The sequence below is a fragment of the Melozone crissalis genome, unplaced genomic scaffold (assembly GCF_028551555.1).
Source record: "Melozone crissalis strain CALT ecotype California unplaced genomic scaffold, PUWL_Pcris_2 ptg000027l_1, whole genome shotgun sequence".
Lineage (NCBI taxonomy): Eukaryota > Metazoa > Chordata > Aves > Passeriformes > Passerellidae > Melozone > Melozone crissalis.
Genome location: NW_026535805.1, coordinates 17,999,363 through 18,024,510, shown reverse-complemented (window position 1 = coordinate 18,024,510; position 25,148 = coordinate 17,999,363). Strand labels below are relative to the sequence as shown.

The 25,148-nt window shown below is 38.2% G+C and overlaps 1 protein-coding gene across 1 annotated transcript in view; it reads left to right on the top strand.

The window, feature by feature from the left end:
• The window catches only part of HEATR5B (HEAT repeat containing 5B), a 55,333-nt gene that overhangs the window by 19,438 nt on the left and 10,747 nt on the right, over nt 1-25,148 (top strand). The window contains exons 18-31 of the mRNA XM_054279181.1: nt 1,077-1,267; nt 2,802-2,961; nt 5,166-5,355; nt 6,688-6,857; nt 9,161-9,305; nt 10,171-10,410; nt 12,269-12,520; nt 14,476-14,657; nt 15,747-15,815; nt 17,973-18,152; nt 18,825-19,062; nt 19,696-19,956; nt 20,917-21,044; nt 21,231-21,375. Of these exons, the coding sequence (XP_054135156.1) occupies nt 1,077-1,267; nt 2,802-2,961; nt 5,166-5,355; nt 6,688-6,857; nt 9,161-9,305; nt 10,171-10,410; nt 12,269-12,520; nt 14,476-14,657; nt 15,747-15,815; nt 17,973-18,152; nt 18,825-19,062; nt 19,696-19,956; nt 20,917-21,044; nt 21,231-21,375 (2,551 nt within the window). The remainder of the gene's footprint in view (nt 1-1,076; nt 1,268-2,801; nt 2,962-5,165; nt 5,356-6,687; nt 6,858-9,160; nt 9,306-10,170; nt 10,411-12,268; nt 12,521-14,475; nt 14,658-15,746; nt 15,816-17,972; nt 18,153-18,824; nt 19,063-19,695; nt 19,957-20,916; nt 21,045-21,230; nt 21,376-25,148) is intronic.

Genomic DNA, 25,148 nt, shown 5'->3' with positions numbered 1-25,148 from the left:
TACTCAGAAAACCCCTCAAGTCACAGAGTATTGTGCAGATGTGGCTTGTGTAACTGAATACACAAATAGCTTTGGGTTTACATTTTGGTTGCCTTATTGCTTAGAGCTCTAGGTGCCTATGCCCAGTCCCACTGACTGCAGCTACTGCTGTGTGCTCTCTGTCTAGACTTGGAAATGCAACCTGGTGCTATCAAGTCAGAAAGTAAGAGAGCAAGTCAGAAATGACTGCCCAGTTTAAGCTGTTACTGGAGCTCCATGTCTTTGGTTGATTGGCAAAACAGCACCTGTTTCTTTGCATTGTTCTTAAAAACGTGATTTACAATGCTACAAGTTGAAATGTAGATTCCGAGGCAGATTTCTGGAAGCTCCCATGCCATGCCAAGTGTTCAAAAAATGGGCAAAATTGAGCTGAAGTGAGGACTTCAGAAAATTATGATCTCAGGTAGAGCCTTTGACTTCTTGCTCTATAGTACATGCAGTGTTTTTGCTTTACATGTGTTTAATTATTTCTCCCAGAGTAAAAGAAAGTGCAGAAGTGCTGTTTAGTGTTACTGTTTGGTGAGTGTTAATATAAAGGGCTGTATAAATGTTTGGAAGGATGTGATTATACAGAAAAAAATACTTTAATGTATCTATAATGTCTTCAATTTAAGTGATTCTTGTAGAAATGTAACCGGTCTGTAGTTTCTATTAGATTTTTGCTGTTAGGTTTTTAAAGCTTCTTTTTTTTTTTTTTTTCCTGAGGTGTCCCATGTAAAGCTAGATCAGATTTGGTAGGATTAGGGTGCATGTAGGTAATACATTTGATAAAAAAGACTGGTGCAGCAGGTCTTCCTGTATGTGAAATAGGTAGAATATTGGCAAACATCATGAGACCCAGGATTTATTGTTGATTTTGAGTTTCAAATGTTTTCAACCAATTTGTTTTAGAATGAGCTACCACAAATTGAAACAAAAGCAAAAGTGCATAGTTTTCACTTGATGGTTTCAAATATATTTTCTTCTCCCCTACATTGGGATGTTTGGATTATGCTTCTTCTTCTTTTTTTTGTTTTTAATTTTTATTTTTGCTGTAGGGTTTAGCTGAGAATAAAAGCACATTAGGACCAGAAGAAGTCCGCAAATCTGCTTTGACGCTTGTAATGGGTGCCCTTGATAATCCTAACCCTATTCTGAGATGTGCAGCAGGTGAAGCTCTTGGCAGAATGGCTCAAGTGGTTGGAGAAGCCTCTTTCATTGCTAGAATGGCTCAGTACAGCTTTGATAAGTAAGTTGATTTTAATTCAGAAATGAAATAAAATAGCAATTTAATATAATATGTAATTGAATGTAGTTTGGAAGATTCCTTTTCTAAATACCATATTCATTATTCTCTTCTTTTGTGCTCGATCCCTATGGTTACATGGATCTAAGAAAACTTTAAACAGATTCTTCTCTTTTGGATTTATTTCATGTGAGGAATAAAAGCTGAATTGTTAAAAACTTGGAATGTGAAATGACACTGGTGAACAGCTTTTGAGGAGTTACCTGAAGGTGACTAAACTGTATCAGATAGATTAGCACAGCTTACATTAAGTATGTCTGTAATGTCAATTATGTAATAGTGATTCTGTTTCACTCTTTACACATTGATTTAACTGATTTACTGGCCTGTATTTTTTTTCATATTCTATTGTTTGTCTTGGGTCTTTAGAAAGATATCTGGTAGAAGCAACAATATAGTATGTTTCCCAATTTCTTACTTAAATTTAAGGCATCAGCATATTTCTGAATCAGAATGCAGCTGCCTCAGGGCTGCAGCCCATGTTTTTGGCTGGGCCAGGTGCATGAGCATGGCCTCAGTCCAGCTCTCCTACCTCTGAGTAGTTAAATTTTTCTCACCCTTTCATCTTGTAATAAAGTACATCATCCTTGCTGTCTTTCATTGAATTTCTGTTACTGGGACTTTCCTTGGTTTCTTATCTAGATTAAGTTGTTAAGTTGTTAATGGTTGTCATTCTGTTGACAGTCAAGTGATTTTTTTTATATTTGAGATGTGCATTTACTTTGTTGTTCGCTGATGGCCGAGAGCATGCATGTCTCTCATATACAGTCAACCTGGGGAAAAAATCTTTGTCCTTATTAGGAAATCCCTTCTTTTATCTCTCTTCCTCACCCACTGAAAAGGGTTCTAATTACTAAGTGATGTATGTGACATGCACTCAGAAGCAGTATTGTAGAAAATACTCAATAAGTCAATGCATACAACTTCCTACAATCAAATAATTCAAAATGCAACTCATTCTGTTTCAGTTTCATTATAAAAGGCTTTTTATTTAAAAAAATAAAAAGGCTCTCTTGCAAAAGCCATAAAAATCAGCTGTAGAAGTTAACAGCTATATAAAAAAACTGGATTTGCCAGTTTTTCATTTCTCAGTGTGTGTTGTCATTTTTTTATTCTTAATTCCTTTTTACATCAGTGGTTTTGGAATGATTATTAAATTAGTCTGCTCTGAAACACTTGCAAAATCTGGATTCTTTTTCTATATCTGTCTAAACTCTTCTTCATGTAAAAGGTCAAGTTCTGACCAGAAAAAAAGAAAATAATTATTAAAATACCTTCTTTTCCACTTGCTTTATATGTAACCTGGATTAATAGCAATCTAGAGTAAGTACATTGTTTTTGCTGTTGTTTAGGCTTCTCAAGATTTTGTAAGATGGCCTGCAAAACTATTAGTCTTTTGCACTCTTGTGGTACTTCTAAGATTCTGTGTAACAAACTTACCTAATGAAGTGATTTCTTTATATTTAAACATTGATAGGTTAAAATCTGCTCGAGATGTTGTATCAAGAACAGGCCATTCCTTGGCTCTGGGCTGTCTCCATCGTTATGTTGGTGGAATAGGTTCTGGACAGCATTTGAAAACTAGTGTCAGTATTCTCTTGGCTTTGGCACAAGATGGAACCTCTCCTGAAGTCCAGGTAAAAAAAAAACAACAATCACCACAAAATTACTTAAAATGTTCAAGATGAAGAATAAAAATTAAGCTACATGTTCAGATATTCTTTAGTAGATGTTGTCACATGTAAGATGTGTAGCATGTGCCAGGGAGTGTGAAGAAAGTGAATCTTTTCTTACAAACTCCCAGAGTACAGAATCCCAATGTGTAATTAAAATGTAACTTCATGGCAATTTAGAGAGGTAGTTGGAAGTGGTCAGGTTAATTCAGAAGGACATGTGTCTGCTTGTCAGCTGTGCCAGAGTGATGCACTGTGGGCATATTCCAAACTGCCTTTACAGCAACATGTGTTAGTATTGCCTTAGCTGCCTAAAAGGAAGCTTTTAATAGCTGATGGCTGACATGTAATCACTTACTGGGGTCTCAGGTGATGAGCAGTAGTTTCCTTTGTCAGGTATCACATACACAGGACATCATCTTTGCAGGGTTACATTATGAACACAGAAATCTGTTGCAAGCTAAATTGCAGTTAGGGGGCAGAAAGGGAATCAGTGGGAGCCAAGTCTAAGACAGGGAGGGGTTTCTATCTGCTGTGGACTATAGGTTTGTGAAGTCTCACAGGAAGACAACTTGACTGCTAAAGTTGCTGGTATAGTAGAAAGGGGACTAAACATGCTGTTGAAACAGTAATGGTTTTGGAGAGTAGTGGCACTTTATACCCACAGCCTGAGAAGATGAAGCCCCCAGAAACTACAAAGAATCATACTTACACCTTGGTTTACTGTTAACTTGATAGAACATGCACTTGAGTTGCTTCTTATTTCTTTTCCTCAGAGCAGTAGGAAAAAAAAAATCAAAGTTACAGGGTTTATCAGTTGGGAAGACAAGCCCAGTTTTGGAGATATTGTTAAAAAAAATCTATAAATACAACTTTAAGTCTCTTTTGAATTTTCTTAGTTTAAGGAAAGACAATGTGCATTTTACATATGTAACCAACTTCAAGTATGAGTGGGTAATTTGAGGCATATAATTGTACACCAGTAATTCCAAAAAGAAATTGGAAAGGTTAATGTTTTATGAAAAAAAAAAAAGAAAAATAAGTATAAAGGGGAAGTCCAGGCTGAACTTGCATATCTACCTTACTTTTTGTTGAGAACAGAGCACCCAGCCACTGTGAAAAACTAAGCTTTTAAACCTCATCCCTCACTGAATCAGTGTGGTTACACAGAAACTGTATGGAAGTATGAATAATGGAAGTTTACAGGAATGAAAGGATAAGCTGTAATGTGCTACCACAGGATTAGGACTGTAGAGGTAGTTAGATGATTGCTATTGCTAATGGCTTTTGGATTGCATCAGAGGATTAAAAAGCAGCAATTTTAAAGGCAGGTTTTCCAGCTTATTCCTAAGAGTCTAGCTTTGTAGTAGTAATAGTCTTTTATCTTAGTCATGTGTTTAATGTGAGAAAATTCTGAAGTAAGATCATTGAGTAGGGTGTTTTGGGGAGATAGCTAATGCTTTCAGGTCTGTCAGTGGAATTTATTTCCAGTGAAATGTCAGTATCTAAAAGGATAGTCCTCTTACCTGCTTCTTGCTTTGACAATTACAATAAATTACTTTGCTCTTTTGTTGTTTACTCACCTTCAACTGAAACAGGTCTGTCTTTCACCATTTTTCCCCTCACGCTATAGTACACTGACTGAACAATACTGCTGTTTTCTCTTGTACCTGCTAATGAGAAAGTTAGAAAGATGCATGTGAACCTTTCAGCTTGTCATGAAAATCATTTCCTATTGTAATATAAAAGACCATCTCTGCTAAGGGCTTTGTAAGCTGCCCATTTCAGACTCTGCCTCCAGTTTTATAGTGGAATGATTTGCTCTTTCTCCTGTTCCAAGTCACTTTTCTTTTTTCCTTTTTGTTTTAAGTGGATGTGGTTTTTGTGCTTGTATTTTGCTTTGAAGTTCTTAAGCATATTTTTTCTCAAATTCTTTGTTACCTTATTTCATTATCCCCAGAACTGCTGATAACCAAACAATATGTTAGATGTATTTAAACTCTCAGGTGATTGCTTGAGGTCTGGGAAATTTGGAAACACTTCTGGAGTCAGGGTAGTAAATTAGATGTGCTTAAGAACAGGAGTACAGAGCTAGGCTCCAACTGCATAAAAAACTGTTTAATTTCCTGAATGCATTACTGAAAAACATTCCTTTGTGTTTGTGGTAGACCTGGTCTCTCCATTCCCTTGCCTTGATCGTGGATTCCAGTGGACCAATGTACCGTGGGTACGTGGAGCCGACGCTGTCGCTCGTTCTCACCCTGCTCTTGACTGTCCCACCATCACACACAGAGGTGCATCAGTGCCTGGGCAGGTGCCTTGGGGCTATAATAACCACTGTGGGGCCTGAGCTGCAAGGTGAGTGGCAATTTGATGTGAAACAGAAACTCTACCTTGTATAAAGATGATATTACCACCTTAAATGGAGGAATATAAGTTTTTGTTAGTTACAGGTGGGGGAGGCAGTGTTGGCTGTTTCATTTACAGTCCTGCAAACAACCTCATGCTGATCCTCCTTGTGACTGCCTGGGGGTTTTTGACTGCAGTTTGAGACTTGTATAAAGAAGTTGCAGTGATGTATGGTGTTTTGGCTAATGATAAATTTGCATGGTAGGTAAGCCATGGAACCCTTGCTGCATATTTTACTGTGTGTATCTTTGTGGGGCATCAGACAAGCTTTTTCCTCCATTTTTTAAGATGTGTTTATTTTATTTTAAACTGATGGCAAGAGCTTAAGTTTGATACAATGGGTGATACTGTGAACTATAACTAATTTCCATTCATTCTTGATATCCTTAGATCTCTGGACCTTATTGTAGAGACTTAAAATCTTGTCATGCTGAACACTGTGTCTGAAATTCTGTGCCTCAGATGTTAAAACCACAGATTTGTAACTTTGTCTAACTGGGATTTTTAGGACTATTTATAGGATGGTCTTTGATCTCTCTGGTCTAGAATGCCAGAGAGCCACTAATGGAATATTAACTCTAAATGGCTAGACTTAAGATTTTAATTATGACATAGTTCTAGATGGTTTAATTGAACCTGTGTATCTGTTAACCTTTTGACCTGGAATACGGTTAACTTTTAAAATAACAACTTTAGTAGAATGTCTTCTGCAGGTTATATTTCTGTACTTGAAAATATTTTTATAAACCTGATATGGGTTAATTCTTAAAAAGCAGAATTGTTCTTCAAATCAAATACTGTTCCTTTAAAATGCTTGTTCTAGTAGAGCATAGATGAGTGCTGCTCATCTGTTGGAGCTAATTAAAATTGTCTGCATAGATAGATATGAACTTAAAGAGTTACCTGATATTTTAGGAAATGGCTCAGTGCGTGAAATGTTGCTTATACATATATAGAATGAAAGAGACTTTTAAAATCTAACTTCAGATAATTAACTGGTTTCATGACCTGAGAAGATAGTCTCACAGTATTTCTGACTGGAGATTATCGATCCAGAATTTTATTTGGACAGCATGTTATTTAACTGAGCTAAAAAAGAAATACTGAAACACTCTGCAGTGTTTCTCATTTGCATGGTAAATCAGAAAAGTTGCATGTTAATTTGAGAACTCTTTTTTTGTGTTATTGAAGCTTCAGTAGTTCTTGCTTCTCAAAGGTTAAAAGTCTGCAGATGTGATAGAAAAGTTTTGCTGTGTTAAGGATATCCTCTTACATGATTAGGTAACGGAGCTACGATTTCAACAATCCGTTCTTCCTGTTTGGTGGGATGTGCAATCACACAAGACCATTCAGACTCACTTGTTCAGGCAGCTGCTATATCCTGCCTTCAGCAGCTTCATATGTTTGCACCACGGCATGTCAACCTATCCAGTCTGGTTCCCAGTCTTTGTGTGAGTATCAAGTGCGTCCCTTCTGGTCCTCCAAGTTTTAGGCATGTGCTTAGCAGAGGACAGGGAAAATATTTAGCAAGATGTCAAGGATAGCCATGTGTAATAAGCAAGTAATATTTTTAAAAACCCTGGAGTCCCCAAGCTATTTTACATATTTTCAGAATGCTGTCCAAACTGAAGTTATGGGGGCTGATTCTTTTTCACCCTCAATAGTGAAGATAGCAAGCATTTATGAATAATATAACTGAGTAAAAAAGGTTCTGAAATGCTCTGTTTGCTCCAGCTGCTTGTATGCAAAGAGGGAAGTGAGCAAGCTGGGAATAGGTAGCAGATGTTGGATTTATGTTACCACTGTCAGAAAATTAGGGGCTGACATACAAATTCTTGTGCTGCTGCTGTTAATGTTGCCACCTTCTTTCATTACTGTTCTGTCAGCAAGTCCTGGCTTAGGCCTGGAAGTAAGTCAAAGGCTTGAACCCAAAACATACTAAATATGAATATAAGAGGAAAGGTGGTGTGGGTGTGGTTTTGGTGTAGGTTGATGGGGGTTTTTTTTAAGTAATTAGTATTGTAAAAGTTATTTTAAGAGGGTTCAGTAGTCCAATACTGAGATATTTGAAAAGCTTCTCCCTAATGTCTATTAGATGTTTTGCAAGCTTGTTTATGCCATTCTTTGCAGTGCTGATGACTCAGTGTTACCTGAAGGAATGCAATCCTACTTATGTCAACACTGGACCTTTTTCTTAGTATGCTATCCAGATTTTCCCTAGGGCATCCTCTCATGATTAGGTGCTTCTCCTCAGCCCTGTGCACACCCAAGCCCCACCCTGCCCCAAGCACTCCTGGGAGTGCAGTGTATTTACAGAACCCGTCACTTGTCCCTTCACAAAATTTTGCATGAAAGGGCTGCAGCACACCCAGAAGGAGATAAGCTCTTTTGTAAGAATATGATGTACATCAGGAGAGATAATCCTTACAGCCATTTACTCTGTAAATGCCAGTGGATGATGTTACAGACAGTGAAGTTCATACATGAATAATTAGTGCTGTTTTGAAACTTTTTCCCATGGTTTTCTCCTGTTTCTCTCCTGATAGTTTATGGTCTTCTGCTAAATGAAAGCTATTTTTGTTTTCCTTTCTCATATTCCTTACTTTCAAGTTATACTTAGTTTGTTAGGATTTCCTCTGAGTTGTCTTGGGCATTTCTTCATACTGCAAATGCATAGTTATGTAGGCAAGGTCTGCCTTACCTGCACCATTAGCCAACTCTTCAGAATGGAATTAATGCCAGGTATCAAAATTAAACCATGCAGTTCCACACTCTCATTTTAATTTCTTCTTCCTGCATTGGCTTCGTAACTTGTAGTTATTTGTTTTGTAGCTTGAATCATGGAATACCCTTTACATTAATAAATCTCCCAAATGTTCTGTGTTTTAGGTCATTGAAACAACCTCAGTTGTGATATTTAGAAATTCTTTAAAGACTGCCTGTGTTTTTAGGACTAAATTCTTGTATATTCATATGTGGAATAAAGATGTACTGTTAAAATGCTTTATAAACTGTAGAACCCTTTCATTTAGGGAAGCATTTTCCATCCCCATAGTAATGTAATACCAAGAAAGCAAATGGATATTTGGTTTATTGAAACCAAATTACCCTGGAGTAAATAAAGAGTTAGAGTTTCTTAAAGGGCACTCTTCACCTCTTTCACTGTGAAAAAACGTTCACTTTTCTGTGGAGCTATTTCCTCTCAGAAAAATAGACACCATACACAATTCTTCTGTAAGGAAAATATTTGCTTGTGCTATAGGTGATTCAAAGGAATTAGCAAAGAAATCTTCTGCTGTGTTATTGAGAGGCACTTTTAATAACTTCATGCTATAGATTCTCTTACTAATGGGAATTGCAGGTTTTATTATATTTGTCATGCGCAGTGCACCTGATAATGGCTTTTTTGTTTAAAAGAAAGTGATTTGCAGCTATAGCAGAATATGAGGCAGAGTAGTACTGGAGTGTAACAAATCGGAAACTGTAATTAATCTAAATCACACTGGCACAGTAGTTCCAATATTTAAGCTTTTATCTCTTTAGCCAGACAGCTGTCAGCTCTGTGTATGTCAGCTATATTTTGATATTTGTATATTATGAAAAGTGCTTACTTCTGAACCTTCAGAACTTGATTCCCAGCAGCTCACACATGGGCTTATAACTGAAAAATGGAATGCTTTTAGTCCTTAGCAGCATTGATTTATTGGTACTGGGGTGCTGCAGTTCACTCACGTGTGGTGGGTTTGACTTTCAGGTCCATTTGTGCAGCTCTCACTTGCTGCTGCGCCGGGCTGCAGTGGCGTGTTTGCGGCAGCTCGCTCAGAGGGAAGCGTCAGAAGTGTGTGAATATGCCATGAGCTTGGCAAAGAACGCTGGAGACAAGGAGAACAGTGCCATCAGTATGTATTTCTTTCATGTGGCCTTTTTGAAACAATGCACATGTGTGCATATGTGTGCTTTGCCTTCAAAAACAAAGGGGAGACGCCCAAAATCCCCTTGTACTCTTAGTGAGAAAAACCCTTAACTGTCCCTTCTGACTTTGGTAACTTCTGGCCACACCTCTGCTTTTACCTCTGGAATCATGTTTGTAATTCAACTATTTGTGAAATTCAGACTTAAAATTCTCTCTCTGTCTCATTAAGGCTGGCAATCAAATAGAGAACACGGTATATACACAGTTGGAAGCATTTTACAGTTATTTCAGAGTTATTTTACAGTCTGGTATTATAGCTCTTGTTATTTTGAAAATTGACTTAATGGTGTGCTGTTTGATCCAGATGCTTGGCTGTGTTATATTCTGTCAGCATCATATCTGCAGTGCCTGTGGACTTTGCTGGCTAGTCTAATTCTTACATGTATCATTTTATTTTGAAAATAGGAGGCTCAACAGTGTTGATCAGCACAGTCCTCATACACATGCAGGATTGTGACCTTACTCAAATGATACCAGTGATGTCTGCCTCTGAGAAGAGTCTTTAGAGTCCAGTACTGTTAGGTTTTTTACAAATTCATGGGCTATATGCCCTGAGGAGAGGGTTTTTTTACTTTTTTAACTAACACTTGGAGGTATTATTTGCCTTGCAGATGAAATTAATTGCTGTATTGGAATCTTTCTAGTGTTGATTCAGAAAAATATCAATAGCATCTTGATGATCTTTGAGCTATACACACACAGGCGCACAGTGACCAGTTCAAGTCTGCTGCATGAAATTTTAAAGCTGAGTTCCTGATTTTAGAAAAGCCTTTTTCCTTCTCATTTTGCAGACATGAATCCTTTTGCACCAGGGGCTGGCTCTCGGCGAGACGCGCACTGCCGGCATCAGGGGGTTAATATAACAGAGACGGGCCTGGAGGGCGTCCTGTTCGGGATGCTGGATCGAGAGACCGATCGGAAACTCTGCTCAGATATCCACGACACTCTGGGACACATGCTTTCATCTCTGGCAGTGGAAAACCTTTCTCACTGGCTCATGCTTTGTAAGGATGTCCTTGCAGCTTCCAGTGGTAAGTGTTCTGTCTCATTCATATAAATGATGCCGTGTCCTTAGCATTAGTGTGTTCTGGCAATATTGGTTTGGAGCTTCTCTTTTATCCTAGTTGAGATGCAGGTTATATTGTATACAGAATTTGATTGTAGTGCCATTAAACTGCCATAGAAAGAAGGAATTATAGATGTTAAGTTTCAGAATATTACTTGTAAAAGTAAAAAGTTAGCTGCTTGAAGTAGGATTTCCAATGGAGAAGAATGGTGTTTGTAAGTCTGACATTTCGGTATCTTAGTGAAAGCAGACATCCTTTTTAGCCTGTATACATCAGGATTGTACAGAGAGAAGACCTCTGTACACATTCTGAGCTTTCTTTTATGAGGTTTCATGAATTACTGATGTGATGCTGGGTTACCATGGTGATGAAATTTTTGTTTGTTGTTTAGCCTTGCAGATTTGTTTGCACAGACTTTGTCCTCTGAGACCTTATTCCTGTTTTTCAGCTTGTAGGATGGTTATGACGCAGAATCCGCTCATTTCCATTGCATTTATACTTGTTTATTGGCATGTGTGAGTTCATCCTGAAGCTGTTTCTAAATGCTGCCAGCTTTACATTTACTGATGAGTAATGCTACCAATAATTTCTTTATGCAATGTGGTTACCACAAATCTGCCCAGTGAGAAAGACCTCATTTCCTGAGTTTTAAATTGGCATGGCTTTTTGTTATTTCATGTGGGATGGGTCTTAAAATTTTTACGTGGTTGTCCAATTTCTTATTTATTTATTAGTAGGTGACATGTCTCAGAGAAAACCATATTTAAATGAATTTCTCTCAGGTGTATTGTAAGCCAGCAACTTCACTTTGATCTCCTTTGATCCCGCTAACTGGCATATGACCAAAATGTGGTTTGCTTTTAAGCAGAGATTTACAAATCAGCCACATAAGGTCCTGGATGCCTTCTCAAAAGGCTGTTGTTATGCATTAGCATCATCCATGTTTGATTTGCCATGGCCTTTTTCTTTATTGGATGTCTTGGCCCTTCAGTTGCTTAAAGTTAGACTTTCTAAGAAGCATGCCTTAGTTTCTAAGAAGCATGCATTGCAATAATTTCCTTTAATTCTCTTCTAATTATTGCTGGGGTATTTTTGTCAGTATTTTGGCATTTTGCTAGTTTAGACCTTGTCACTGAGGATTTATGTTTTCATTTGTGAATAGCAAAAGTATATATGCCTGTTTGGTGAGGGATTTTTTGGTCCATGTTCGCCTTTAGGTTTTTTATGTAATCTCTGAAATAATTTTTATTTTCTGAAATGAAGTCTCTAACCTACACTTAGAGAAAATAACTTTTTGAATGTTAGTCACATTTTTAGGTGCTATCAGTGGCTTACTGGGCTGCATAGCTGTCCCATGGCACGGAGCTTGGTAATTTTGTTTCAGTTTAATTTTCTTTTTGTCTTCCACTTGAAGTGGGAGCTGAATAATTCAAAGCTGAGCTGATTCTTTTATTCTGAGCCTGATAATTCTTTTAATTCTGAGCCTTATCTTGTTTATTGGCAATTTAATTGGTTAATTTACAAAATTGGGCAATTTAGATATGAGATTCAGCTATAGTTGGTAACTGTGGAGAATTAATATTCACAGGAATTAATCTCATAACATGTAAGATAAATAAAGGGTAATTTAATCCAGAACAGAGGTAAAAGCCATTTCTTTTAATGATGCACTCTTCTTTTGGACATTTGTCAAATGTTTCTACAGAAGAATTAATCTGCTCTGAATCTTAATACAAGGAAAGGCTTGAGCTCATGTCCTTAACTGCCTTCTGTGGATTTTAACAGTGGCATGTTTCTATTCCTTTTAATTGTTCTGTCATAGACATGAGCACTGCTGCTCCCTTGGGAGGAGGGAAGGATGAGGAGCTGGAGAAGAAGGATGAGATGGATGATGACACAATGTTTACCACCTTGGGTGAAGAGGACAAGTCCAAGCCTTCTGTGGCACCTCGCTGGGCCACTCGCGTGTTTGCGGCAGACTGTCTGTGCCGGGTGATCATGCTGTGTGAGAATGCCAACAAGGCTCACTTTGACCTGGCACTGGCTCGTTCAGCCAGACTTAAAAACCCAAAAAGTAATTGCATGCTTTGGTTTTTTTCTTAATTTTTTATTTTCATCTTGGCACCTCTTTACAGCTTAAGATTACACAACCGAGAAAAAAAATATTAAGCACATATTCTTTCATTTAAATGGTCAAAACCAAAGGAAATGCCCAGCAATAATCAATAAAACTGTGTCTTTATAACCACTGTAGTTACACTGCCATGAGCACAAAGAATGAGGTTTTCTGGAACATACCAGTTCTGAAAGACTGGTCTGCTTAAGGGGGAAAAAACCATCGAGATGCAAGGGTTTTCTCAATTCTGAAACAGAAGCAATAAACTTCTAGCTAAGGGCAAGCTGGGAGTGTTTTCAGAGTTTAATGTAATGACAGCAGTGAATTAAACTTGAGATTATTTTAGCATCTCCAATCTAAAGATTTAGATGCTAGAAAAGAAAAAAAGAAGGGATCAAGCTAGGTAATTGTTGCCACGGCATTGGTTGCAGAGGGAGGGGGATGTGGGAGGGAGTTATAAAAAGACATAGACTTTATAAGGTTTGTTCTTTTGGTATCCATGAGAGTGATAAATCTTAGTTTTCAAGCTCATGTTCCAAAGATAGTTTTAAGAGTTAGAGGATCAAAATTGAGAGGTCCTAGATGGCATAGTAGTTTTGTGAAGAAATGTTTTTCAGATAGTGTGAGGTGTCTGTCCTTGGGTTGTCCCTGTTTGTGGTTGTTTGGGTTCACCTGCTCATGAGGACTTTGTGTATGTAGGATGAATATTGTGAGCATCCTGGAATGTGTGACATTAATGGATTTTGGTGTCTGTGTTGTTGAGGATGTCTGTTATGATACGGAGAGTTATCAGGTCTTTGCCTGTGTTGCTTTAGTGCAGCCTGGTTCCAGCACTGTGCATTGCTTTTGTGAGAATCTGGTTTTTGACTTGGTTTGAGGCCAAGGCCATTGAAGACTAGGAAGGAACAATTTCAGGAAAGTTTATTATGTCATGGCATTGCATTACAAAGAAAATAATGAAATAACTGCTGCTTATAGGGTCCTGCAGAGAATTGCATATCATAGTATGGAGAATTTTATCTATTTATTTGAAGTGAACTTTGATGTGTTTGGTATCATTGTAAAAAGGAAAACTCAGCAAAATTCTGTACCCCCCCAAATGTAGCTTCTACAGATTTTACTGTTGTCTCTGATGGTCTGAAAAAGTAAGTGCAGACTTTATCACTGTACTTTGGAGGTGATTTTCAGTCTTTCTTTACTGATTCATCTCTGAAAAGTTTCAGCCACGAAAACATTTTCCTTTTTTACCTTGAGACTTGAAAATAGCTTAGGCAACTTGTGGGTTTCATTAGTCACAGTGGATGTTGTTAAATAATTTATTTTCATGTTAGTTGTACAACATGTGATAATTTCAAATTGAGAGTAAGAAAAACAATAAAATGACTACCTAGAGAAGAATAAGCCTTTCAGAAATGTTACCAGGCTATATATTTTGCTTGTCTGCATGCTTACAGCCTTGCATGTGGTTTTTGGGAGGAGAACCAGAGGCATACTCAGATTTAGGTGTTGACATCAGCAGGGGTCACTGTAAGCATAGGACTCGAGCAGGAGCAGGAATTGCCTTGAAGATTTTCTGTATGTTTGGGGGATCATTCAAATTAGCTTTACTAAATGTTTTAATATATTCTAAGCTACTTAGCCACATTTACATACTTCATTCTACACAATTTCTGTTCAGTTTTTAAGGTTGTCTTAGGAATAAAAGCCACAGAATGAATTTGTGGGGGGAGGGAAAGTGGAAAACAAGAAAGAAAACTAGGTTGCATTCATTCCTGCTTCTTCCATGCATTAAATGTGGACCTTTGAAAACAAATAGGTAAAATTCATGCATGTCAATGAAGAAAATACTGCAAGTATTCATCATGTTAGCTATCTTTTAAGTTACTAGATAGTTCTTTCTGTTTTGTTCTAAGATGACTTCTTGGTGCTGCATCTCTCTGACCTTATCCGGATGGCATTCATGGCTGCCACAGACCACAGCAACCAGCTGCGCATGGCGGGGCTTCAGGCTCTTGAGGACATCATCAAGAAATTTGCATCTGTTCCCGAGCCAGAGTTTCCAGGCCATGTGATACTGGAGCAGTATCAGGCAAATGTGAGACCTCCTTCATAACTTCAGGAAATAGTGTATTTATGCCAATATGCCAGTATTAGCTTTGAGAACATTTTTTATTTGAAAAAAAGCTGTGAGGAAATTCTTCTGTGTGTGAAAATGTGCTACAGAGACTCACTTACCTCTTCAAATTTTATTTTTGTATCTCATTCTAGCTATTGTAATTTAGTAGCTGATAAAATTCAGTAACTTGAAAGCCAAATAATGTAAGTTACATTTAATTTTTGGTAAAAGTGGCTATTAGTTTGTAGAACTAAGAATTGGAAAATATTTTTCACTCAGTTCTAGATTTAAGCTAATAAATCAGTTTTCTTGGGAATTAGTGATGTACTTCTGTTCTAATGAAAACTACAAAAGTATATCACTGGGAAGTGGGCAATTAAAGATTTATTTGGATATATTATTGTGCTTTTTTTGTTGCGTAGTTTAACTCTTTCACCCCTTTTATTTTTACTCTGTCGTCAAGATCTTTCCAAATACTTCTAAAGGCAGGCTTTCATCCTTTTCACTTCCTGCCTTTTTCTTCTTCCTTCTGTAGTGCTGTAACCATTGCTTCTTTCTCTTGGACTTGGTTCCATTTGTTTCAGAAAAGTATTGCCATATAGCAACTGCCTAAAAAGCATTTCTCAGTCAGTATTTGTCACTTTGTGGACTTGATGCGAATCCAACCAAAAACATTGAATTTCATATTGCTGTTCCTTTGGACATCAAATTGTCATTGGGTTATCGATCCTTAACAGAAGTTGCACCTGTGATACTGTAGTAATTAAAAGGATACTCATTAACAGAGGGAAGATAATACCACATATTTCACAAAGGTAGTTGAGACTTAAAAAGGCAATGGGGCAAGGAAAAAAAGTAGTGTAAGGCTTTATTGTTGTTGTTGTTTAAAGTCTGCTATTGCAAACGTTTGCTAGACAGCAAGGATAATTTTGGGATGTAGCTACAATGCCAAATTTGGCAATTTTGTCTTGCTTGTTCTGTACTTGTCCTTGAGCCTTAAGCAAGATGAGAGAAACACCACTATGTCCCTGTTGTAATTGGATTTTTAACTTTTCTTCTTATCAACAGGTTGGAGCTGCTCTGAGGCCAGCTTTTTCCCAAGATACACCATCTGATATAACTGCAAAGGCCTGTCAGGTACAGTGGAAAACGTTCACATCCTATAAGCAAAACTAATTTTCTTTCTCTTTGGAAGAAGGATGCAAAAGAGAAATAGCATCAAATGGCTGGAAGGTGTTGTAAACTTTGGTTGTCATGTTTTTGCAACACATTTTGAGTTTCCTAGTAATATACTTTGTTTCTCAGATGTGCAGAAGTCCTTTTAGGGAGCTACATAAAAAAATGTATCTGGAACTAACTATGTCTTCATATCAGTTTTGCAAGAAAAAAGGTGAAAAAAAAGGAAAAAAACCCCTTTGCTTAATGAGACCAGTAGAAGTTTATTTATTGTCTTTTAGTCTGATCAGATGTTTGGATTACTGACAATTTACCTTTAAACACTAAACTTCTGTTCAGTTTAATGCTCTATTTTAGGATTTAGAAGATCTGGGCATTCTCATTACAATCATAGTGACAACTTGTCAGTGAAAGTTTGCTAAAATATTTTTTTTCTGAATGTGTGTGGGATTGTTTTCCTGCATGTGATCTTGTGTACTGCCATTTAAATCAACTATCAGCAACATAGCTGTATTAGTATGTGGTTTTCACAGCTAAAGAAACTCCTGTTTAAAGTAGCAGTTTTGTTAGCTATGCAAACATTAGTTTTAAAAATAACTCTGTGTTTCTGAGTTCTGTTTAGTAAATTTGGGTCATCAGGAGTGTGATTTTGTTTTGTTCTTTTACACTTTTAATTTTCAGCAAAACTTGCAAGGATTGCTCAATTACAGTGTAACTTGGTATCTATTTGTAGGAAAAAATATCTTCATCCTGATTTACAGAATGTTTCTGCATGTTGAAATGAAGAAGCAGTTTGTGTGAAAACATTTAATATTCCTTATAATTTGTCAAAATCTTCTCTATTCAACCCATTTCAAAGCAGATGTGTTCACTTACAGGATCAAATGGTTGGAGATTAGGTTTGGATATTTAACTCCCTCTAGAAGTTACATGGACAGAGATGAGCTTTCCTGAAGGAGTTGGATGTTGTTATAGTTTTATGTCATTAGTGAAACAGATGTTGACTTGGTGAGCTGCAGGATTGAAGCTGGTCTTATTCCTATTGTGAATGAAGAACAGTTTTGTGAGAAGTTTTCAACAGCTTTGTTCTGTACCTGATTGAGACACTTCTAGTGTTTGTGTTTAAGTTGGTTTTTTTTAAATATGTCCATCATTCCAGATCATGAGAGAGTTCCTTCCCCAAAGGATTTCATGGAACTGGTTCTTTAAAAGCAAAGTAAATAAATTTGAGATAGGTCAAAAATGGTTTGTAAAAAAGTTTGTAAAACCTGAACTGCTTGAGTTCTGTGAGTGTTTTTGCTTCTGATCCTCATCCTTGTAGAATAATCTCCAGAGTAAGAGCAACTCTTTTGAAAGAATTTATCCCTTTTTTTCTGTGTAGAAAAGCAGCTGCACAAGCTGCTTCTATTGCCTGCATTATGTCTGGCATGAATGTCTTTCAGAGGATGAATGCCAGTGTATAGCATTAGTCAGGAGCAGTCAGTCTATGTGATGTTTGTTGTTTTAAGTACCTCTTTGGATCCATTTAACTCAAATGAAAAGTTGAGAGGCACCCAAATGTCTGTCCACCATTGTGGACAGATTGCTCTAGGTATAGAACTGTGGGTTCCAAATCATAGCTCAATCTTTCAAATAATTTCTAGGTGTTTTCTTCACATAAATCATTTGAAAACTTCCCACTAGTATGGAGCCTTATATATTGATTTGAGATGTTGGGGGGTTTTAAGGTATGCTGTTGTTGATTGCTGCAGAGAATGCAGTGACTCGTTACCTGAATGATTTGACCAGACACTTGGGAACAGAATAAAAAAAATCATTATGACCTATTTATGGAGGATTGAAAAATTTTTAAAGTATTTTCCATGTCTCTTAAGTTCTCTTGTAATATGCATTGCAAATATAGCCATTGTAACCACTCACCTGAGCAATTCTGTTGTCATGGCTGGGGAGGAAAAAAAAAAGGAAAACCTGATTTATTTGTCTTAAACAGGATGACAATGGCTAAGTTTTCCTGGTCCTTGGTTTTGGTTTGATTTTCTTACTAATTTAATTTTTTTTTTCATTTTTAAGGTTGTTGGGTTTTGCTAGTTTAGAGTGATTCTAAACTTTGTTGTCTAGGTATGTAGCGCTTGGATAGGAAGTGAGGTTGTAAGTGACCTGAATGATCTCCGCCGAGTTCACAACCTTCTTGTCTCTTCCCTGGATAAAGTGCAAGCAGGAAAGGGATCTTCTAGCCAGCTTTACCGAGAGAGTGCAACTACTATGGAAAAACTGGCTGTTCTCAAAGCATGGGCTGAGGTAAGCCATGACCATCAAATCTGCCAAAGTTTGGAAACATTTTACAGTGTAATAGCGGCCTCATACCTCATACTGCCTGTACATGCCTTCCTCCTAACTTTTTTCAATTCTACTCTGGGATGTTTTAAACTCAGTATCTTTCTCTGCCCCTCTGTTGAGCCATATTTACATTGAGGCTTGGTTGTTCTTTGTTGTGTTGCACTTTTCTGGGTAAAAATATGCACTCACACCATATCAGATTTTGAATTTCTTCCCATCTTACTGCTCTTAAAATTGAAAAAAAACCCCCACAAACAAGAAAACAAAGAACCGTGAAAATCAAACAACCTTAAAATATATTCTGGGAGAATATTGCAGTTAGTTAACTAGCCAACCAGCTAGTTAGTTAACACTGTCAAGTGTTTATAATTTACACATTTTTGGGAAGAAAGTGTGTGGCCAGATTGTTTTTGGAAAGTCTCATTTATGAACCTAAGTATTATATATATATAGTGGTAGAAATAAAAGAAAGGATTTAAATAAAATGGAGTTTTATTGAAAAATCTCTTTTTTCCAATAATTTTCTGATGAATTTTATCTGTGTGGAATCTCTTACATTCACATGGGAAAGTCTGCTGCTTTCCTTTCTTTTTAGAATCTCACAGCACATACTTTGACATGTTTCACTTCTAGGTGTATGTCGTGGCCATGAAAATTAAGAAAGAAGCAGAAACCAAACCCAAGCGTGTTTCAAAGAGCACAGAGGAGGATGAGGATGATTTTGGTGCCGTGGATGAGTTGCCACCAGACAGTTTGATAACGCTCGTACAGCCTGAACTGCCGGCACTGAGCCGGCTCTGGTTGGCTGCACTGAAAGATTATGCTCTTTTAACTCTACCAGCTGAGTTTGCTACCCAGCTTCCTCCAGATGGTATGCACTGGAATTTCTTGTTCTGTTCTGCAAAACAGAAAGAAACTGTAGCTGGACATTCAGAATTATTCTGTAAATTAATTAGTATGCATGTTTTTTATGCAAGTGATAAATTCCTACCTGGGCATGTAATAGCAGTATTTTCTAACTTTGAATCGTCTTTCCTTCAATTTGAAATGAATATACTCTTTATTCAAATCATTGAGATCATTAAAACTTTGTCTTTGTGGAAGAAGGAGTACTTCTTCACCTCTAATATTTTGGTATCAAGTGCAAAAAGATTTTGGTTGTATGAAAAACATGGTCCCTGAGATGAGAGCAGACATTGTTTTACAGATTAAGAGTGAATGCTCTATATGAAAAATGCTGCAAGATCTGATGACCGTGCCTGCCTTTCTTGCTCTCTTCTTACTGCTTTATTGAGGCCAGTGCACTTTCTCATGAGAGGTACTAATTAATATTGCTACTAGAGAAGGAGAGTTGGAATGTACTGTCACTAACAAGCATTATACCTGATTATGTTTGTGATCAAGCACACCCAGAATAAATACACTAACAAATTCTGAGTGCATGCTTTTTATCTGTTACTTGCAGAGAATCTTAGAATTTACCTTTGCTTTGTTAATTTAACAGGAGGAGCATTTTACACTCCAGAGACAATTGACACAGCTAGACTGCATTACCGAAACTCCTGGGCTCCCATACTACATGCAGTGGCACTTTGGCTGAACAGTACAGGATTTAATGTGTCAGAGTCAACAGAAGAGACTGCTGCAGCAATGCCCAGTTCCCAGAAACGTGCTACATCCATTATGCTAAACCAGACACCTGGGACTCCACCTACCACTAAATCTTTGCCAGAAATAAACAAAGATCGAATGCATTTAATTTTGGGTAAGAGTTACAAGTTTAGAATTCAGTAGCAGCATGTTATGGTATGAAACACTATGAAAATGAGAAAAGATACTTTGCTTGAAATCTGTGAAGTTTAAAATTCATTACATGTCTGGACAGTAAAGTTTTGAAAATCTCTGTCTCATCCTCCCTCTTATCTCTCTGCCTTCTGTGTTCTTTGTAGCTTTGACAGAATATTTATCAGTGTGATTATTGTGATTTATGTAATTGACTAAAATGAGTAGGAACTGTTCTACACTGTAGTATAATGCAGGTGATACAAAATGTTGTGCTTCAAAGATGCAAAAGCTGTGAGGTTAATTAAAATACACACCCCTATAAAACACTGCTCAGCTGAGAGTGATATTTAGCAAGTCACATGGAGTAGCTTTTGCATCAGTTTTTCATCTGTGAGTAGCATTCACTGTTTCCCTTTGTTGTTACCTAACAGCTTTAAGAGGTGGATGTAATCTCTTATTCTGAGGAATGCCAGAAGTTTGCTGAGATACAGACATTTAAATCTGGAATTAAGTGCTATATGTAGATGAATATTGCATGATTTTTGGAGCTTAACTTCATTTTGTTTGTCTTTACATTTAAAGGAGTTCAAGAAAATTAAACTCAATTTACAGCTGAAGGATTCATGTCTCTGACTTACAGATCTTTAGAACAAAGTATGAATTTCTGTTCAGTAATCTTAAATTGCTTGTTGTCACTGTGCATTATTTATCCTATAATTTATTATTTATTATTTAGCCACATTTTGGGGAAGACATGATGCAGAAGAAGAAGTGAATACAAGTCTTCTGCATAGACTCTCTTTTAATTGAAAGGACGAATTGAGAAAAACAGCTGTCTTTCTACAGTTTTTAAGAACCCACTATACTTACAAAAAAATTCAAACGAAAACTAGATTTTATGATGGTATGAACATTCTTTTTTAACTATTGCTCTTTTCAGGTGTTAGTATACAGTTTCTGTGTTCCCCAAGACCTGAAGAGCCCGTAGAGCATGTTACATCTTGCTTACAAGCACTGCATACTTTATTGGACTCCCCTTGTGCCAGGATCCATATTGCAGAGGATCAGGTAATGTATGAGCATGTTGTAACAATCAGCTTTTTCCAGGTCTTGGACTTTCATCAATGATGATTACAAGAGCTGTAATTATTTTTTGTGTGAGAAAAGTATTTGTTCATCATAAGCAAGTGACATAACAATTAAGAATTGTTTAGTCCTAATGAATGTTTTTCTATGTATTTTGTTTCACTGCAGCTCCTTGGTGTTGAACTCTTGAGTGTGCTTCACCGACTCCTCCTGACCTGGGATCCTCCTTCAGTCCAGCTGCTGGTTACAGGAGTTGTCCAGCAGATAGTAAGAGCAGCTCAAGATTATTTGCAGGAAAAAAGGAACACGCTAAGTAAGATTCTGTAAACATGGCTTGCTTTGCAGAGTAAATAAGCAACAGGTTTTCATGTTGGGAAAGGAACTCAGTTGCATTAGAGTATTGTTACACTGAGGAGGAAAATGCTGTGTATTCTAGAGATAATTTTGATTGTGTTCATAATTACCTGCTGACTTCTTAACTCTTGTAATCTGTATTTTTTCTTCCTCTGATCATTCTCATTTCATGTCATGATTTTCATTAATTTTTCTGGAGTAAGAGTGGTGCAAGGTATACACAGCGCACCCCTTCTTAATACCTTGTTCAGTTTCTTTAATGTTTCTCTACTGACTGCTTCCTTAGCACATCATTTACCTTTTTCCTGAAGTTTAATGATTTAGCCAGCAGTACAGGGTATTGTGATGTGTCCCTGGCACAACTGACATCCATGAGGTGAGTGAACTGCTCCTGAAACCAGTATGGAAAGTTGCCTGCCCAGGAGATCTTGCCAGGAAATGGAGCAGACTTGCACCTGGGTTCTTACTTCACTTATTGAGGGCGCTCAGGGCGTGTCAGCTACCAGGATCTCTGGGAACAGGGTGTGCAACAGGAGCAAGGCAGTTGGCATGGAAAGGCATGCTCATGCTGCCCAGAGGTGCTGCTCAAGACTGTACAGGACTGCTGGAGTCAGCATAATGGTGGCAGTGACATACAACAACAGTCTGCTGACTGAGGGACAATCACCTCTGCTACATCAGAGGTCTAATGACCAGTTTGAAATTCAGGTGAAAATGCTGATGTGCCTGTGCTCCAGAGGCTTGTCTGTGCAGCCGTAGCTGGAAGTGACATTGGTCTCACCTGTGAGACATGAAGGAAATGCTTGTGAAGGTTGTGAAGGAGCAGACTCTGTGGTGTCAGGAAAGGTGAATGGAGGAATGAAATGTTCTTCAGAGGTCCTGCAGGTGCAGGAGCTGAAGTCCCATGTTTCTCAGGAGAGACAGCCATAGACTATGCTGGAATATGGCCCTGGAGGATGATGCTTGCATGAAGGTGGTGGCTGCAGTACTGTGACTTCCAGGAACAAAAGGCTCTATCTCCAGATATCCCGTTGGAGAACACTGAGGAGATCTGGCAAGAGGAAAGGAGCCAGCTGTCCTACTTTGACAGATCAGAACTGATAACACTGAAAGGAAGTGAAGGGTGATACCAGTCAGGAGCCACAGCTTGCCTAATGAAGAAGGGAAGATGAATGAAGCCACGTTAAATCAACCCAAAGAAGCATTCCAGTCAAGCTATGGGAGTCTCATGAAAGGCTTTTACCATCCAGCTGTGTGCTGGAAGGGTGATGCTACTGGTAACACTCAGAAGTGTATGAAGCACAGAATTCTTCAGTCCAGATGCTGGACAGTCCGGATGAGGATGGGGCTCCATGGATTTGCTCTGTACTTATACAGAAGAAATGGTTACAAAGGTTAATGGTAGTTCTGGCTGCACCAGCTATGTGATAGTGGAGGTCGTAATTTCAAGGGAAAGAAAGAAAATGAGTAGCAGAGCAAAAGCTTTGGCTTGACTTGGCAGACTTTGGCTTGTTCAGGGAGCTTGTAGATGAAATCTTGTGGTAAGCTTTCCTGAAGGGCAAAGGAAAGAGGGATTGTTCATCTTTGGTGACAAAATAAAGCTCATTCACAATGATCATGGCAGGAGGCTGACTTGGCTGAACAGGAACTTCTGACTGAGCTCAAATGTGACATGGAAGTGCTTGGATGTTGGAAATGGGGGCAAGCTGCCAAGGAAGACTACTGAAGTTCCTGGGTATGGAGGAGTGGAATTGGGAAATTTAGGTGGAGCTGAGACTGATGATGAATGTCCAGTGTGACAAGAACAACATTTATAGATACGTTGTCAGCAGAGGAAATTTGGAACTGCTGCTGAATGGATTGGGTGATCTAATGACAAAACACACTAGAGGAAAAACTAAGGCACTGTTTTCTTCTTGCTTACCCCTCCTGTGTCTGTGTCTAATGAGCAAGGCTAGGGAGAGCAGTGCTAGCTACAGCAGGTGAGCATCCAGTTAGGGACTGCTCACAAAAAAGCCAGCCCTACCCTGGAACCAGATGTGATGCATCTCAGGGAGGGCTGATGGCATGCTAAGTTTGTTGCAGTCATCTTTGTTAAGCTGTGGTGCTCAAGGAAGCTTTTCAATGAATGGCAAAAATGAATTGCTGTGACTAACTTTGAGTAAGACATGAGGTGGGGTTTGAGTGAACTTGCCAGTAAGCCTGCTGTGCTTGTTGAAAGGTTTCTGAGTAAATTTCTTTTGAAACCACTTCTTAGTACATGAAGTAGAAGAATGTGATTTGAAATAGCACAGACTTACTGAGGGCAATTAATGCCTCATCACCCTCTATGATGAAATAACTGCTTTTGGAGGTGGAGTGGTGAATACTGTTTACTCAGACTTCTGCAAGGCTTTTGACCCAGTACTCTACAATATCATTGTCAAGTTGAGTGATGTGGACTGAAAAGTAGGAGAATAATTTGTTGGACTGCTGTGCTTGAATGGAGTTTAGTGATTCAAGTCTAACTGGAAGCTGGTTGCAACTGGTGTTCTTTAGAGATCAGTAGAGGATCTGCTACTGTTAAGCACACAGGACAGACAGGAGAGAATGTACCCTCAGCAAATTTGTGGATGATACCAAACTGGGCAGGTGGTGGGTGTGCAGGAGGGTGGTGCTGCCTTTAAGGGGAATTTGGAACTGCAGGTCTGAGAACCTGCTTAAGTTCAGCAAAGATAAATGCAAAATCATGCATTTGGGATAGAATGTGCATTGGTGTAGGCTGGTGGGCTGACAGATTGGATAGCAGATTTGCCAGAGGAGGAGTTGTGTGTGTGAATCTCTGGTGTGAACCCTATACAATGCAGACCTATGCAACCTCTGTTATTGGGCTGTCTTAGAAAAGACACTGGCATGTATCACATGCCAGACACAGCAATGTATCACATGCCAGTGTCTAGTTTTCTTTGCCCTTCCTCCTCATTCAGAGTAAGACAGTTGTTGGCAAACATGAAGGAAGTTCAATGGAAGTCCACTAAGCTGCTTAGGGAGGTGAAGTGTGTGACCTGTGAGGAGAGACTGAGAGAGCTGAACTTACTTAGTCTGCATAAGAGAGGGTTAATATGGGATAGAATAGCAAACCCCCTTCTTAGAGGGGATTTTAAGACAAGGCCAATCCAGAGTCTTCTGAAAGGCGGTGGTGGAAGGACAAGAAGCAATGTACATAAACTACAGCAGTGGAAATCCAGATGGGATACAAGGGAAAGATTAGTCACTGTGGGAGCGGTGAAGCAGAAGAGCAGATGCCCAGGTGCCCATATCTCTATGCTTGGAGATCCTCAGCACTCTGAAAGCTACTTTCTGAGGTACTTTTAGTGACCTCTTCCTTTTAAGAGAGAGTCTCCCTGTTCAATCATTCCTTTACCATTTAAAAAGAATATCAGATACACTGTTTCCATCTTTGCTAGGTAAATTACTTTCCAGGAGGCAACCTGGGAAATAGTTCATTGACACCTGGTTAAGTTGGGTATGTCTGCCAGATTTTCTGTTACCTGAAAGAAGTGAAGTAAACCCCAGAGAATATTCTCTTATTAAGGAAAATTACTATCTTAATCTGGCACAATGTACTGTTGATAGAAAAACCCCCAACTGATAGCTTTTGCCCGTTTTCAGTGTAAAAACAGGGAGAAAATTTTGCTGGAACTTGAGGAACCAGCATGAACAACTGAAAATGCAGGCTCTGTTCCTTCATAT